General features: G+C 43.6%; 1 protein-coding gene across 1 annotated transcript; it reads right to left on the bottom strand.

Moving 5' to 3' along the window:
• Nucleotides 1-4,767: 4,767 nt before the first annotated feature.
• On the bottom strand, nucleotides 4,768-12,979 carry USP49 (ubiquitin specific peptidase 49; the record flags this gene model as incomplete). The annotated part of the gene is made up of 5 exons (XM_079712434.1): nucleotides 11,563-12,979; nucleotides 10,039-10,243; nucleotides 6,664-6,772; nucleotides 5,902-6,107; nucleotides 4,768-4,958 (listed from the first exon to the last, which is right to left on the bottom strand). Exons 1-5 carry the CDS (start codon nucleotides 12,883-12,885, stop codon nucleotides 4,768-4,770), a joined length of 2,034 nt encoding a protein of 677 aa, XP_079568560.1. The 5' UTR covers nucleotides 12,886-12,979.
• Nucleotides 12,980-18,190: the final 5,211 nt, after the last annotated feature.

The raw sequence follows: 18,190 nt of genomic DNA on the forward strand, positions 1-18,190 counted from the left end.
GCAGATTAAAGCTACCAAATCTACAATTTCCTCAAATTCTGATGAATAATTATTCCATAAATGAAAGTGCTGGCTTTCATCATTTCAACACATTTCTCCTCAAGGGAAGTCAGTTTCACATCCTGTCATACGGTGCTTAGCCCAGGCTAGTTAACACCGTATGACAGGATGTAAACACATAACATAGTATGACAGTACTATGAAAATCTCTTACACAACCTAGTTAGATTTGAAATAGAAACATGCCAGCAGAATTTAGTATGGAGAAAGTCCACAAAAATGACCATTCACTTCAGTGCTCTAGTGGCTGTGGTGTACTTAGAGCAGTGTTTGGGTTGAGTACACAGTGGTTAAAGTCAAAGCCGTAGACCAAGAAAATGGTAAATTTAAACGTGGAAGATATAAACTAAACTCACAGTCATATTTAGAAGACGCTTTTCAGCTTTAGTGCTAACTTCAAAAAAGAATCTGAACCACCAGGGAGATTCATACTTACCTGGTAAAGAAACTAAGTGGCCATGGGAGGTTTTATTCCAAAGATACAACCTCCTCACCTAATTAGGCTGAGGGATCCAATTATTATATGTGCTTCGAGTGGTAAGCTTTTTAAACACCCTTTGGTGAAGTCTTGGAAACCTTAAGGTGGGAGTAAAAGGAGCATGCTGTGTTTATAGCCCTGGAGGTGAGCAGGCTGGGTCTTTTCCCCTTCCACAGCCACTCAGCACCATCCCAGTCAGCAGCTGCCAGGGAGTGGGGCTGGGGAGCTGGGACAGGTTCTTTGAGCCTTCTTTTTTGCATATTACACAGTGCACTGGCTTGCCTTACAATCTAAAGGTTCACATATAGGGGATTGTGTTCTACACTGCTTCCTGAAATTTTGTGCAAAAGAACTTCAGAACTAATGAAGGTACCACTTCAGGAGGAACCGTTTTTGTTTGACTTCTACCATACGTTGCCCAGCATTAGAAAAACTAAAAGACCTTCTTCTGAATATTTGTGCTCTCCCAACCAGCTGGAAAAGCAGCCCTTCCACTTATAAGATATAATCCCAGATAGGAATACAGTATATGTTTAGGAAGGGGTAGCCCTCCCAGCCTGATTTTAAAAAGGCCTGAGCTAATGTTTGGAACATAAAAGGGGTGGTAAAAAAGAATGGGGTACATAGTCTGCCTTGAAAAGGAGACATTGATGAATAATCAAACACAAAGATTTTGGATATTACAATAAAAATTTCAGAACTTGCTGGTAAGAATAATTTGCTTTCACACACACAAGATATGAAATGCTTTTAAAAAGTCTGACACCAAATGTCCTTTACACTATACAGACCCATTTGCCACTTGAAATGACAAGAAGGAATCCTTTCCCTTAATCTTTTCAATCCCATGCAAACCATAATTGGGTACAAGGCACCAAATTTTATGAATTGTATAAAATTAGTTCACAAAGCTTTATCAGTAAGTAAAACAAACTCCATTTCTCCCTCCCTGCCCACCCACATCCCAACCCCCAACACCCAACCAAGTTTCCATTCTGTACTACTGTTGACCTCTCTTGTGTTTACGCTGGGACCTGGCTAGGGCCATGCTCCACTGCCAGCCAATCCACCTCATTAGTTCTTGCACTCTGATGGAACTGTAAGCATAGCCTGAGCAGGGAACTCATACAATCATTGACTCTAGAAGCCTTGCCATTAAAAACAAAAATAAACTCTGCTGTTGAGTCCATAGGACACATTAACACTTCTGTAGTTTCCAATTTTATTCATGACATTGTAAGAGACATCTGGAAATTCTTTACAGTGTGGCACTGCCCCCATCAGCCTGAGAGGGACTAGATCAAAGCAGGCAAGAGGTCTGCCCACCTTTAAATAAGAGCTTCAGTTCTTGGCCATTGAGGGCATTCCTTTTTTTTTTTTTTTTTTTTTAAAAAAAACAAAAAAAACACTAGCATGGATGCTCTCAGAGGCAACCACAAGTATGAGGGTCAAGCTAGATTGAGGTAAAATCCTTTTTGAGGGGCCAGGGTGCATTCATCTTGGCTGGCTACAGCAAAAAGTAAACACACCAGCCAACTACGAAGGGTTCCTAGAACGGGACTCCAACTACTTGTCTGGGAAAGAAGCAGGCTCATAAGGTTCAGTTAGGAGATCTTGGGTTTGATTTGGCAGCATCTAGTCAATTTCTACCCGGTTCTTATTTTCTTCTCTTTACAATGTTTCGACTTAAAGTAAGATGCAACTAAGAAATTCATCTACTTCCAGCATGTAAATAAATTAAAGGCAAAGGGACATTTCCCTCACAACAGCCATTGGTTTATGCAGCAGGAAACTCTTTTCTTTAATTAAAATCTCCATAAATACTAACTTCTCAACAGCGTCTAGTGCTGCTGCCTCTGGGTACCTGAGGTGTCTCACTGCAGGGGCACCTTCAAGTGTGTGCAGCTCATTGAGGACTCTGGTATTGGTTTCTATTCCAACTCATTTTAAATGATTTTGTTAATTTGATACAATGTGTGTTCAGCTAATTTAAGCACTTATTTTACAAGTCCTTTGCTTAATAATCCTTAATACTTGGTATAAAACTATTTTTAAGAATTAAATTTGAAGATTTTTTGATTTTCTATTAGATGTTTATTTTTCTTGTTTTCCCCTGGACAGCCTGAGGGATGAAGTAGATGCTCTACTAGTACTTCTCCATTTGTAAGTTCTCTTTTTCTAGAATAATAAATATAGCATTCAATGAAAGATGAGGCACAATTTATATTTTCCTTCCCTTTTTACTCTCCTTGGGTTTTTTTGAGTTAATGCGCTTTTCTCTTGCCACAAAAAGTCATCACCAATCATGCCAACTTAAAAATGTGGATCTAGAGGATACAGCCTCACGTCAGAGCCTCTGACAGCATGGGCAGCTGTGACACTTTAAAACAGTGTCCAGGTGAGGGTAAGCCCGGGCCAAGTTTGTACAAAGAAGCCTTCAGTAGACAATATAAACCAAATAGCATAAAAAATGCCATACGCTATCGCTTCCAAATAAAAGCTAAATATTACAGAAACCTCACAGTGTTGGAAAAAGCAAGTTTAATTTAAAATATAGTCACTCCTCTTCCTTATCAGGGTGAGCCATTTTCTGTCTGATTTCCTCCAAGTCTCAGTGCTCTCTGGCAGGTCCTATGGGAGAATTCATCTCAAAAGAGGTCAACAGCAAATGCTACAGATCTGCTTGGGAAATGTGGTTCCTCAACATCGCTAAACCTTTGACTCTCATTCTTTAGCCTTTCTTTACCCAACTTCCCATCCCTCCCCAAACTCCCTTCACATCTATCCTCTTCAGGTGGCAACTGTACTTCTACCTGAATTGAAATGTTAATATGACAATACTCAGTCAAAAGATGAGCATTCAGAGTGACAGGCTGAGGCGGGCTGCAGCACTCCCACAGTGAGAGTTACGGTTTGCATTCACTTTTACTAGTGAGTCTAAACGAAGGACTGAGAAGGGAAATTCAGTGGTGCCTGATAGGGCAGAGAGTTTCCATCTGGGCAATCTCATGCCACTTAGAAACTGACCCAGCTTAAAAAAGAAAGATATATTTTACTAGCACTGGAGTTAAGGACAGGGCACTCTTGCTTTTTTCTCTGATGGATTGAGTGTGGGTGGGTAAAGAAACAGTAGGGATTAGCAGATTTTGGAGGAAACAGGCCAGGACTGTCAACAATCAACTGTTCAGACATATAGGAGGAGGATTCCTAAGCCTTAGAAAAGCAAAAGCTCCCACATCTTGTGAACAGGAAATAAGCTGCAGGTTAAGAAAAGCTGCATGCTGCACCAAGGTGAAATGGATGACAGGCATTTAGATAAGCCCTGGACCACTGGCTATCCCCCCACCCCCACCCCCTAACTGAGTTCTGAGAAGGCCTCAGACAACTGACCCAAAGACCAATTTAAACCAAACTATGTGCTTGCCCTAGACCTGAACCAGGGATTTGCTACAGAACTAGGTACCCAGAGTGCCCTTAGGCTCAGTGTGCCACAAAGAACATGTCATGTACCAGTTTCTTGCTTCCCCATGTGAACTGCTCCTTCTTTAGAATGAAGGGATGTCATCTCAGAAGATGTGGTATGATTAAATGACAGCAGCAGCCAGGGAGAGTATGACACATGAAAAACCTCCCATTTCACATGGAGAAATTTCCTCCATGCATCTCATTCCATTCTTCAACTGCTATCCCCTAAAAAAGGAAGTCTGCAGATTTTCAACCCTTGAGGGCTACTTCCTTTGTAGGAAAAAATCCTTAGACTTCACCTTCCGCCTTGGAACCAATCCTATCCAGCAAGCTGCCAGCCCAGGGCCCCTCCTTGCGCGCTCTGTCGAGGGCTGCTCACATCAGGAGGGTTCTTCTGGTGCTGCAAGGAGTCCTGATTAGCAGGGGAATCATGTAATAGAAAGAACATGGCTGGGTATGACCAATTTACTCCCTCTTTCCTCCACCCAGATCCCTCTATATTCAGAAGCAACTGATGAAAGAGTCTTCATAGAAGTTACTCCTTTTGATTTGTTTTAACGAAGGAGGGAATTTCTAAACCCATTTAAAAGAAAGTTGCTACAAATTTTATGGTAGCACATGAGTCACCTGGTACCTTCTGCTCTAGACCCAGTGATGCAAACCTAGTAATCTGTTCCTGCAGTAAGCCTTATTTCCTATACGAGGAAAGATGTGTAGAAACCAATAGTTTAAAAGCAAGCCAGTCCTCGATACGTGCCTCCCATTCAGGGGAAGGTCCGTGGTCTGCCCTCATCGTTGTTGCTGGACTGCACCTGAGTTTGGAGTTGGGTTTCTGAGATTCTTGCATTGCCCTGAACTGTTCTTTGAGTGTAAAAAAGGATGTAGGCTTGAGTTTTGCACACTTCCTCGACACTGCATACATTCAGCTTTGAGTCATTGCAGTGGACCCAAAAACCTAGGAAACCAAATGAAAGAGAGAGAGAAAATGACTACCCAACTTATATTTCAGTCACCAGGCAAACAAGGAGATGAGGAAAGGGACAGAGGAGTTCTGAATAGATCCAACCCTTGATTGTTGGTGGTGGAGGAAGAGAAAAGTAAATGAAACCAACAGACTTCCCTGAAACCACTGGTTTTAACCCCGCAAGCCCCACCACAATACTGCTTGCAGTATCGACCGACTATAATTTTTGTCCTCATTTCACTTCATTCAGGCTTCTTCACTGCCCATTAGGGTTTTCTACAAAGACAGGAGACTGGGGGCTAAGAGATGGGAAAAGGAGGAGGAGGAGAGGGGGAGTGTAAATAGAGAGAAGTGATAAAGGAAAACTTAGAAGGAATAAAAAGTTATTTTTTACAGGCTCACTCTGGCTACCCCAAGGGCTGAGGGGTTCAGGATGGGTACACTACTGAAAACACATCTGCAGCCCACCTGCCTCAGCGCAGTAGCTGGGAGGCTCTGCTCTGAGGGCAAGGACTGAAAGCTCCTTGGGAAGGGCCTTTGTAGTAAATGCTCAGTAAGTGTCCTCAGCTTTGTTATGAGCTGAGGCTAGTGAGATTCCATGAAGTTAGATGGGTCATATTGTTTCTGCAAAACCAAGAATGAAACTGAAGTCTGCAGCAGAAGTATTAATAACAACAATAACCTCTAACATTAACTGACCATTACATACTAGACACAGTGCTCAGCACTTTTACATGTTAGTTCCTGTCAGTTCTTAGAACAATCAAATGTTGTTACTTAGTGATATATCCAAAATTTGAATCCATCTTTCATAATTCTTTCCACTGGATTTTAATGTATGTAATATCCCCCTATAGATTAAATAAAAGGAATGAAATGTGGACAAACCAACCCTTTTTTGTGTCCCCCACCCCACAGAGTAAAGCGCACGCACCTCCCTCTGTGTTGTAGCAATAGGCTGTGTAGTGTCCTGAGCCAAACCCTTTCCCGTGATGCATGACCACTGCGGAGAGATCATAGGCAAAGGTCTCTTTGTCAAGAGAGGAGAGCATGTCCCTGCAGCAGTAAGGTTCCATGGTTAATACCTGGTCAAAGACGACATGGACCCCAATCTTCTCTCGGTGATTACGGCCAGACCACCTAGAACATGGATATAAACTTCTTACTAGTAAGAAATGGCATGTGTGGTCAGAGGTAGAGGTAGGTAAAACAGGGAACGGAGAAAATTTAACCTTCTGGATTTGGTTTTCTTTCACAACAAGACAGTGGTAATCAATGTTCACATATATTTTCTGTGAATATTGCATGTTCTCTAAAACTAGAAATCCCTGAACAAGCAATTCAGGCAATACTCTTTTTGTACTTTACCTCCTGCCCTCCTTTTCACAGATTATCTCATACTTTATTCTGAAGATCAATCTATAAAAGCCCAAGCGAGGCTAGAAAATGTTCAAGCACAGACACCCAAGTACAGGCTAGCTGATTAAATAGGACCATGAGAGCAGAAGCCCGGTCCTGGCCCCCGACATCAGCTTGCTTCACTGGGCATGAACCATACACTCCATGGAAAGCGTGAGGCCTCTAGGGAACAGGCTTCTCCTCCCAACACCGAAGAAGACATTTGCCTTTGCCAAAGCCTTTGAAGTAGCTATTCCCACAGCTCACAGCCACCTGGGATGCCCCAGAGCAAGCTCACCTGAATCTTTTAAGGTGCAGCCGGAGGACCTGAGGTAGTCTGTAGATCATTAACTGCTTTCTAGCTTCACTCAGAACAAGGGGTTTTGGATTGGATTTTCGTCGTTTGCCTATATGGTTTGGGAAGGCATAAGACATAGATTGTGAGGAGACTCATTCTTTCCGAGCTGTGGCAGAGACAGTGACTTGCCACTCGATATGCATTCTTCTTATTTCTCAGTAATAAACCTCAATTATATTTGGGGCAACGATGTGACCCTCTCTAAGACTGCATTTCCCAGCCTCGCATATGCCTGCATGGAGTGGCCACGGAAGTTCTGGTTGAGATGAAAGGAGTGATTGTGTGGCACTCTTGGGATGGCTGCTTAAAGAAGGCTGACTCAGTTGTAAGGTGCATCCTTTGTCCTTCCCACTGTCTGAAAGGAATCTCAGTTTCCTTTCCTGTGAAATGGGGGATAATGCATGTATTTCAGGCTTAGGGAAAAGGTAAGAGGACACAGGATTACTAAAGGACAGCGTGTTTAAACAGATTTTTTCCCCATGTGAATTGCTTGTGGCCTATACAAATATTTAGAAAAGAAACTTTGCTGGTTTTATATTTTTATTGTTTTTTAAAAAATATTTATTGGGCTTCCCTGGTGGCGCAGTGGTTGAGGGTCCGCCTGCCGATGCAGGGGACGTGGGTTCATGCCCCGGTCCGGGAGGATCCCACATGCCACGGAGCGGCTGGGCCCGTGAGCCATGGCCGCTGGGCCTGCGCGTTCGGAGCCTGTGCTCTGCAATGGGAGAGGCCAGTGAGAGGCCTGCGTACCACACACAAAAAAAAACTTTCTTTAAAAAATATTTATTTATTTATTTGGCTGCACTGGGTCTTAGTTGTGGCATACATGTGGGATCTAGTTCCCTGACCAGGGATCGAACCTGGGCCCACTGCATTGGGAGCATGGAGTCTTACCCACTGGACCACCAGGGAAGTCCCTGGTTTTATATTTTTATGCCGTACCTATTTTCTGAAACATGTTTCTTGGTAACAGCACACTGCTAGACATGCAGGACAAGGCTGACAGGCTAGCCAAATACACCCAGTCCAAAGCAGAACCAGTGCTTGAGACTCCAATTTTGTTTCTAAAGATACTGAATTGTGGGTGAAATGCATTTCTAAATTACAGCAAGTAAACAGTGGAAATGAAGTTCTCTTAATTTCCATCAGAAGCCTTCTCTATAACCATTTACTGATGACTGCTCTGTTATTATATTAATTAAATTGGTGAATGGATGGGAATATAAAATTAGTGGTCCACTGTGGTGCCTGCTAATTGTCTTTGAGCTGTTGAAATCATGGTCTCAGTGTCTGAAGAGCTTGGCATCTGATTTCGAAGTCCTGTCTGTACCACTCGTGAAAGGTAGCAAGTCACAGCCAGATGATGTATCAAGGAGCTTTCTGTGACAATAGGATGTGGAGCTGTTGCTTCTCATAATAGACTGCAGCTTTTACTAGGGCTGGTAGTCATGATATGTGAGAGCATGAGCGGAAAGAGAATTCAAAGAAGGGCCTGGCCTTATTTTACATTCCTGTTCACCAGCAGATTTTTGAAAATTACTGCAGCTCTGCCTGGGAATCCTGGCAGTGACTGCTACTCTCAGCAGAGGGAGTAAGTGAGCTAAGATGAAGACAATAATAGAATATGGCTTTGTTTCCCTAAAACGAAATTCACAAAGAAAAAGATATTACTGATTCAATTGAGATTGATCAGTTCTGTCTCCCATTTGATTAAGCTGGCCACACAGAAAGGTGGAAGACTGAAAGTTTTGAAACTTTCACAAGCAACAGATCAATGCATCTCATCCCTTCACCATAGCTTTCCTTCCCTGCTATTTGAACCTGTCTATAGAAATACTGAAAAGTGGGCACATATGGCAACCAGAAAAACAATCCTTTCTTGCAAAAATAAAAAGTATTTCTTGCATAATCTATCAAGTCCAAGAATGATAGAGTTAAGGCTGTTAACATCCTTCTGTTCCTTACAAGTATAAAGCTTTATGAATCACTATTTTAAAAAGAAAAAACAATGTTCTAATAAGATAATTTAAGTCACTGCCTTTATATCTCAATATGGAACAGGATAGGTGAGTTTATGGTTAACCAAATACAGCACTTCAAATTTTGTTTTAAAATGGCAAAATGATAGCAGGTGTGACTTGATTTTTATCCTGATTCTTCACAGAGAACAGGTTTCCCACAATGTACTACTTTAAAAAACCATGTGCAGAAGTATTAAAAGGGCTACCGTAAAATTGTCGTTCCCAAAACTTGTAGTCCAGACTACAGTATGGCTGCAAATTGATTTCAGATCTCTGCACAATACATTCATCTTAGTTTCCAAATCTCTATATGCCAGAAACCCAAACATCAGCTTCAAAGTATTTGCTCTGCATTTCCTCTGTACATGCTGGGTTAGCAAAAGCAGTAAGTGTTAGTGTGGTAAGACATGGGGGTGGGGATGGGGGGTGCATAAGATACTCACAGAGTCATATAGAAAAAATTCCACTTTACAATTAAAGCCATGATAGAGAAATACTTCCTTATGATCCTTCTGAGATGTGAACCTTTCAGGCATGTGACAATAACTATGAAGGTGCCATAGAGCAATGTACCATACGACTTCCTTTCTTGGTTTCATTGTACTTTAAATCTACAAATTCAGGACAAAAGCACACTTTTTTTTTTTTTTTTTAAAGCACACTTTTTTGATACCATAGCCCTCAAACAGGCTATGCCACCTGAACTTTAAATAAGAAATGTCAGACTGTATTCATGAATTTAAGCAGGACCCCTGTACACTCTGAGGCTAAGTACTCACATTCTTGGAGTCCCCATTTCAGGATCCATACTTTCAAATGTCTCCCAAGATAACAACTAATGTCAATCACAGCAGGAGTCAAAGGAGGCCCAACTCCTAGGTTTTGTTTTGCTTTTTTAACATATAATGTCCATATGCTTGTTTTCAGGAAAATAGGAGAAAAAAAAATCCTTAAAAGATGTTTTAAAACCACTCAATAGGGCTTCCCTGGTGGCGCAGTGGTTGAGAGTCTGCCTGCCGATGCAGGGGACGCGGGTTTGTGCCCTGGCCGGGGAAGATCCCACATCCCACATGCCGCGGAGCAGCTGGGCCCGTGAGCCATGGCCGCTGAGCCTGCGCGTCCGGAGCCTGTGCTCCACAACGGGAGAGGCCACAACAGTGAGAGGCCCACGTACCGCAAAACAAACAAACAAAACCACTCAATATTACAGTGTTACTTTTGACTAAAGTGGCAAGTGAAACACCTTAAACTGATATTCCAGTTACACACACACACCCCTCCCCCCAGCACTCACTGTTACATTGGTCACAAGCGTAGATTCTCCCTTCCAGAGCCTCTGTCTCTGTGAACTTGGCCAGCATCTCAGTGAGCAGGCACTGAGTCTGATTCAGAGGGATAAACCCCTTTTCTATGCAGTGATAGCGTTCAGGGAATTCCAGGGACAGATCCCAAAAGGGCTCGATGGTATTGGATTTGTAATTGCATGATACACATGTGACCTAGAATGAAAAGATTGGTTTACAGGTTATATAACTTCCATGCTTCCCACATACATTTTTGCTAGCAATAGCAACCAAAACTAAGTGCATAGTTTTCCAAAAACATTTAACTGTAATATTAAAATAATAAACATAACCTTAAGAGAATTAGAGCATATTACTTCTGGTATGTATCTCTAACCATGACGCTAGCTGGAACTGGAAAACCACACAGCACAGTTATTACTACCTACCCCTTTCTCTCTTCTCTCATAAAGCATGCCTTGCCATTCAATGCTGCAGTATTACAGACGGAAGTTACCATGGAGTCAAGGCATCATCAGTCTGAGATGGAGAATTTGCAGATTCCTGTCTGCTTCTCTCATCCTCATACTCTTGTTCTCTCCAGACTTTGCTCCTTCCATCCAGTCCAACTTGCCTCTTTTTGCCCTTGTTTCTTGCAGCATCCCTACACTGATCCCTGTGTTCCAAGAGCCTCAAAGTTCCTTGTGATTAGACCTCCTCCCCCGCTGTAACCTTCCCAGATGCACCTTTCTTCCTACAGACCCTCAGAGGGGTAGAGGAAGTGCTGAGAAACACTCCCCTTTCACACGCTGAAAAACAAAAGCCTAAATAAACTTCCTCTTCCCATCCTACTCATACTCATCATTCTTTTAAAACCCTAAATACCCGGACACAAAACCTCAGTAGGATAGTGTAGAGGTTTTACCTGAATCTCTTTAAGTTGCCCACCTCTTTGCCTCTACAAATTCTTTCGCATATTCTCACAAAGCCTTATCTATGAGTCTTCACTCATGTCCTTAGATGGCTAAGGAAATGAAAGGTAATGGGGAACAGGAGGGAGACTTGCTTACCCTTTGGCATCCTCCTAGCCACCTCCCTCCCTTGTGTAAAGAATGCCTTGGAAGGAAGAGTGCTCTTTCAAACAACTATAGAACCAAGGTTACAGGCAAACTCTTCAATTTCCTAAAACTGATCAAAGGATGGCATACCAACAATGGGTACTTGATTATAACAATGGGAATATTATATTACCCGTATCATCATTAAAGATTAAAGACGTTTACTGAAAGTGAAATGATATGGCAAGTTAAACTAAAAATCTGCCTGTTAAGACAGGAGGCAAATTCACCAACAAGGCCGGCGCACAGTATAGTAAAAGGTACAGTGGCCGCCCTCAGCTATGCATAGTTACAGCAAATGTCGGCTACCCTAGTTAGGCCAACAGCCTGGGGGAGCTACGCACGGGAAGCCTAACTACTACACCAGCCCCTTTCCAGTGTGGTGGGCAGCTGGGGATGGGCTGGGCACACACCTACCTGGCTGAGTAGCTGCCCGTGAAATATGGTGTTCACCACCTTTAAGACCTGTTTGGTGAGCTTCCTCTGGGAGAAGGGGATGAGGATCCGGCGCTTGGTGCCCTCGGACTCGAGTTCCTGCTGCACTTTGTGCAACAACTCGCAGAGAAACTCCTGCGCGTCCTGCTGGTCGTAGCCGCGGAAGGCGGGGATCAGGCTCCACACCGAGTGAAGCATGGCGAAGGGCGACACCAGGGCCCACCTCCCGGACCACATGACGCGGAAGAGGGTGTGCAGTTCGTGGCAGAGGGAGATGTGCTTCGAGCTGGGCTCCTTGTTCTGGATGAGTTCTAGGCTCCTGCTGAGGGAGGCCCCGCCATTCAAGCAGAGGCCCTCGCGCTCGCAGGCCTCGGCCCCGTGGCTCCTGGGCGACAGCTCGGTGGCCGAGCTGCCGGCCGGCCTGCCCGCGAGAGGGGCCTTGCCGTTGGCGGCCCTGGGAAACAGCTGCTCCGTCTTGGACGGGTCGAGGTTCAGGAAGCACTCACGGAACTTGCGCAGGTGGCTGAGCACCTGGAGGATGGAGTTCATGTAGCAGGTGTTGCCCAGGTTGCGCAGGCCCGTGACGCCCGGCGCCATGGCGGGCGCGCGGCGCGGGGCGGGGCGGGGCCCAGCGGGCGCGCGGGGCGCGGCGGCGCGGGGCGCGTGCAGCAGGAGGCGCGCGCTCTTGCGCGGAGGGGAGCTGGCCAGCTCCTCCAGCAGCCGCCGCTTCACCTCGCGCCGCCGCTGCCGCGCCGCCTCCTTCTTGCGCTCCAGCGCCTCCTGCCGCCGCCGCTGCTCCAGCTTGGCCTGGCCCCGCGAGGTCTTCTCGAACCAGAGCCGCAGCGTCCGGGCCAGCAGGCGCTGGCGCCGATACCACAGAGCCGTGAGCATCTGCGGCTGTCCCTGAGGAGCGCGCTGCGGCGGGACGGCGTCCTCGCCCGAGGCCATGGACCGCAGCGTCCTCCCGCGCCTCAGCGGCAGGTCCTGCGTCTGGCCCCTGACCGCCAAGAGGGAGCTTCTCAGCAGCTTGAGGTCCCCTTCGGGGTTGTCGTTGAGCACGTAGTCCTTGCACAGGTAGCAGAACACGTAGAGATCCCGGACCTCCATGGCTAGCGGGTGTCCAGTCTTTTCGAAGTGTTTGAGGGCGTGATCTTCGATGTAGCGGCCGCAGGCCACGTGGGAGCACTTGAGACAAGCCCACACGGACTCGGTGGTGGTGCACTCCCGGCAGCACCACTTCTGCGGGTTCAGGATGGAGTGGTCCTGGGCTAGCCGCAACCTCCCTACATGTTTGCATCTATCCATGTCGTATGGAAGTCTTCACTCTTTCAACCTGTCACGATAAGGGCCCTCGAAGAGAGAGAGAGAAAAAAAGAAAGCTTTCAGCAAAATATTTTCCTAGAAAAAGGCTTGCAACCGGCATTTTCCACTCAATATTCATTAGTTTTCAATTCAAAACTGGTTCTTTTGGAAGGAAGTTTAAAAAAAGAAAAAAGCAATTTTGGCATAGACTGGGTATAACAGAAAGACAGTTAAGTTCCTTAAAAAGAAAGAATCATAAAATACTAAACGACAGACCTTAGCCCTAATGTGTAAGTTTACATTTTCTAAGGCTGTTTTAATTCTTGAATATCAGCTAATTTTTTACGTAAGGCTGATTTGGAAATGCCATTACCCTTATTTCACATTGCACCCAACTGGCCACCAGGGGAAAGAAACTTGTATTCTGAACCATCTCTGAATTGATGATGTCCTGGAAGTGAAAGCCTCTCTGTCTCATACTGACAAGATCCTGGCTGCATGCAAAAAGGGACAGGGCAGAGGAAAGGAGAGAAGAGACATAGACAGCGTTTCACATACCAGTAGGAGAGATGAAGACTCTCAAATAAAAAGGCAATCTCAGGTCGGTTTCACTGTATTTCAAAGTAGAGATAAGAAGATAGGGTAAAAAAGATAAATGGTAAGAAAGAGAAAGTCCTCTGCAGTACAAAGTATCATTTTTATTTTCTTGAGTCCAAAGATCTGGCTAAGTAGGTAGACTGAGCCTCAATCTAACATTTTGTCTTCTGTGGTCTGAATGTTTGCACCCCATTCATATGCTAAAATCTTAACCCTGAAAGGTGATGGTATTAGGAGGTAGGGCCTTTGGGAGGTGCTTAGGTCAAGAATGGGTTGACCCTCATGGATGAGCCTTCAAGAATGGGATTAGTGCCTTTATAAAAGAGCTCCCTCACCCCTTCCTCCATGTGAGGACACCGTGAAAAGCCAGCCATATGGCTATGAACCAGTTACTCCTTACCAGATACAGAATCTGGTGCCATGATCTTGGACTTCCCAGCCTCCAGAACTGTGAGAAATAAATGTTTGTTATTCATAAGCCACCTAGTCTATGGCATTTTTGTTACAGCAACCCTGAGGGACTAAGCCAAAGTGTCTTTTTGAAAAGAACATTTACATCTTGTAGAAAGGAAGGGAAAACATTTACCTTCCTTACTGAAAGAATAGTTAAGTACAGAACGAGACAAATCTGACTTGTAGGACAAGAGGTGTAGTGGCTACTGGTATTACAGTATTTAACCAAACTACCGAGACAAAAGATAAAAAAAGCAAACCTTCTGGATGATATATGTAAAAATGCTTTTTATTTTTAAAAACAGTGGTAACATACTGAGCTTTTTTTTTTTTTGGTCTTTCTAACATTGCTTCTTCAACATTGTTCATCAGAGAAGCCTAATAAGCAATTTTTCCAAGGGAAAGAGGCTATTTTAAAAGAAAACCTTTTATTTGGAAACTTGACTCCCCCCCCCCAATACCAGCATTTAAATTCCCTAAAGGTAGTTCCTCTTATAAACTGGATTTCCTTCACCCCATTTCTTGCCCACTTTCATTTCTGTGAGCAAATACAGTTCTATGACTATGGGGTCACCCAGAGAAGTTCTAAATCCAAAGCACTCTGAGTAGTTCCTTTAGTTGGTTTTCCAGATGCCTTTTTTGGCTTGGCCCTATTGCTAAAACCCACAAATATACCACAGGACCAAACCAGATATCCTTCCCATTTTTAAATTGCCCATTCCAATGGGCAGGGGCCATGTCCCTATATAAGAAATCCTTAAATCATACAAAGGAAAGTAACCTAGATTATCTTCCATCAAGTCATATCATGCTTTTCCTTTGAGTACTATCAGGATTTAGTTTCTACTATATTATTTTTCTAATTATTGACTTGTTGCTAAGTGCCCTTTAAATCATTTCTGTGGATGTATTTCTCCATTTCCTAACTAGCTATAATCTCCTTCAGAGAGGAGATCATGTGTTATATTTCTTTCTTTCCTTTTTTTTTTTTTTGCCGCACTGTGAGGCTTGCAGGATCTTAGTTCCCTGACCAGGGATCGAACCCTGGGCCCACAGCAGTGAAACCACTGTGTCCTAACCGCTGGACCGCCAGGGAATTCCCTATTTTTCTTTTGTTTATTTATTTATTTATTTATTTTGCGGTACGCGGGCCTCTCACTGTTGTGGCCTCTCCCGTTGCGGAGCACAGGCTCCGGACGCGCAGGCTCAGTGGCCATGGCTCACGGGCCTAGCCGCTCTGCGGCATGTGGGATCTTCCCGGACAGGGGCACGAACCTGTGTCCCCTGCATCGGCAGGCGGACTCTCAACCACTGCGCCACCAGGGAAGCCCCCTATTTTTCTTTTAAAAAAGAAAATTTTCTTTATAATTCTTTATAATTTCAAGACTTGTGGGTGCTCAATTCTTGAGTGGTCAAAGGTGTTCTGTCAGGGCTTCCCTGGTGGCGCAGTGGTCGAGAGTCTGCCTGCTAATGCAGGGGACATGGGTTCGAGCCCTGGCTGGGAGGATCCCACATGCCGCGGAGCAACTAGGCCCGTGAGCCACAGCTACTGAGCCTGCGCATCTGGAGCCTGTGCTCCGCAACAAGAGAGGCCGCGATAGTGAGAAGCCCGCGCACCGCGATGAAGAGTGGCCCCCGCTCGCCACAACTGGAGAAAGCCCTCGCACAGAAACGAAGACCCAACACAGCAAAAATAAATAAATTAAAAAAAAAAAAAAAAAAAGGTGTTCTGTCAGAATTACCTCTCCACACAGACCAGAACAGTATTGAAATAACCATTTCTGTTTACTTTTTGTAGGGCATAACCAAATTAAAACAGACATACATTTAAAAGATAAAATGGTAAACAAATGAATTGTCTTTTTGCTACCTATTACCAATCAAGAATTTAAGTTGGATACACATGATGCTTGCAACCAATTACTGGGGACACAAAAGAAAGTCAGTAATAAAAGAATGAAAAGGGGGGAAAAAAATCAAAAGATTGGCAATTCCCAAGTTTGTCACTAACTTCATATTTTTCAAAATGTAGTCTCTGAACCACCTACCAGCATCAGAATTCCTTAGGATACTTGTCATATGTACAGATTTCTGGTCATGACTCCAAATGTGATGAATCAGATTTTGGGAGAGGGGTCTAAAATCTCCATTTTAGGGGCCTCCCTGGTGGCGCAGTGGTTGAGAGTCCGCCTGCCGATGCAGGGGATACGGGTTCGTGCCCCGGTCTGGGAGGATCCCATATGCCGCGGAGCGGCTGGGCCCGTGAGCCATGGCTGCTGAGCCTGCGCATCCGGAGCCTGTGCTCCGCAACGGGAGAAGCCACAACAGTGAGAGGCCCGCGTACCACAAAAAAAAATAAATAAATAAAATAAAATAAAATAAAATCTCCATTTTAAACAAGCTCTACAGATGATTCATTTGTACATTAAAGCCTTAGAACCACTGTACTAATCCAGTAAATTATATAGGGATGAAGAACTCCTCATAGAAATCAAAGAATCAAAAATTTTATTTCTCAAGATCTTTCACTTAGACATTGTTCAACAGAACTTTCTGCAACGATAGAAATGAAATATTCTTTATCTGCGTTGTCCAATACTGTACTAACTAGCCACATGTGCCTCCTGAGAACTTGAAATGTGGCTAGTGAAACTGAGGGACTGACTTTTAATTTTATTTAATTTTAATTAATTTAAATTTAAATAGCCACATGTGACTGGTGGCTGCAGTATTAGATAGCACAGATTTAAATACACCAGGACATACTATCTTTAGCTCACTTGGGTTTTCTTTTTGTTTTCTTCCCTTTGGAAGATTCACTACTCACTGAATCATGTCTGAATAGCCTCTTCTAACTCAAAACCTGACAAATCCCCATTTTAGCCAAAAGGAACCTTGATGTGTCTTCAGAAATTTAATTGCTCCTGAGATCTTATCACATGAAACATAGCACAGCTTCAAATCCTACAAAGAGAGAATATTTCTATGAACAGGAATACAGCAACACAACACCCAGGACATCAATACCTTATGAAATCAACTTCTGTGCTAGAAAAAACATGCTGGAACAACCAAAAGCCAAAATAGAAAAACACTAAAAAACCATTCCACACCCTCTTCATGGAATGCTGTCACATGGAAAGGGCACTCTGGAAATTCTTTCTTCCAATTTCATTTTCTGATCTATAAATCTGCTGATCACGCACATCCTTTCCTGCACAGCCTTTTTCCCATTACAGATCTGTCGCGGCAACTCACTAACCTGCCATATGGCAGAGTAAATCCATTCAGGAAAACACAGGGCTACTCTGCACCTCACTACACTGATTTAACCTAGGCAGACTAGCTTCTCTAGAGGAAAAACATAGCTGATCATGAAATGGAAATCGCTCAAAAGTGACACAAAAGTCAACGCACACAATAGAGAATAAAGAGAATACAATCTTGGGTATACTCAGTTCAAGAAAGACCATGTATTTCACTCACCCCTCACACATCCTCTGACCATTTTATTTTAAGAACAAGGCCTAACACTCACAGGCACAAAGAGGAAATCTATTTTATATTTTTCTGACATGGACCCCTTTTCCTTCATAATTGCTAAAGGTCATAAAAGTCCTAACACTTCCACTTAAAACATGTATCATCCAGTGTGACAGGCACCCAGTATCCAAAAGAGAGAAACTTGCAGTGTAACTGGGAATGAACATGATGTGCCTTAATAGTTCTCCATCGTTAAGTAGATCAGTAACTGTAAATAAATGTCCTGCTCACCCAGGATCAATCTGCATACAGGGAAAGCAAACCTGACAAAATATTAGCGTTTGCTTCTTTAAGTAATGTAGTTTTAATTTAAAAATCTGAATCAACTTGAGCTAAAAACCATAATTAATATTTAAAAGGATTCTACTATAGTTAATATCACCAAATAGTAAAAGAAGGTAATGGAATCTGTTCAATGTTTGCCTTTTGTTCTGATGAGAAACTTCTAGATTTATCACATTATTTTTTAAAGGTCTCTGTATGAGAGAGATGACTGAGCATTACAAAATCTTTCAAAAACCTATAGCTTGAAAACATGATTCATCTTTTAATTGGACTATTCCAATTATTCTCAAATAGCAGATTTCTTAGCCGATCCGAAATGGATAACAGCATCACCCGAAATAAAATTTCTGGGGAGAAATTCAACAAAAACAAAATAGGAAAAATTTAAGAGAATCTACTTTAGGGAGATTTCCATTTCTTCTCTCTCATC

Source organism: Hyperoodon ampullatus (assembly GCF_949752795.1).
Source record: "Hyperoodon ampullatus genome assembly, chromosome: 10".
NCBI classification, from domain to species: Eukaryota; Metazoa; Chordata; class Mammalia; order Artiodactyla; family Ziphiidae; genus Hyperoodon; species Hyperoodon ampullatus.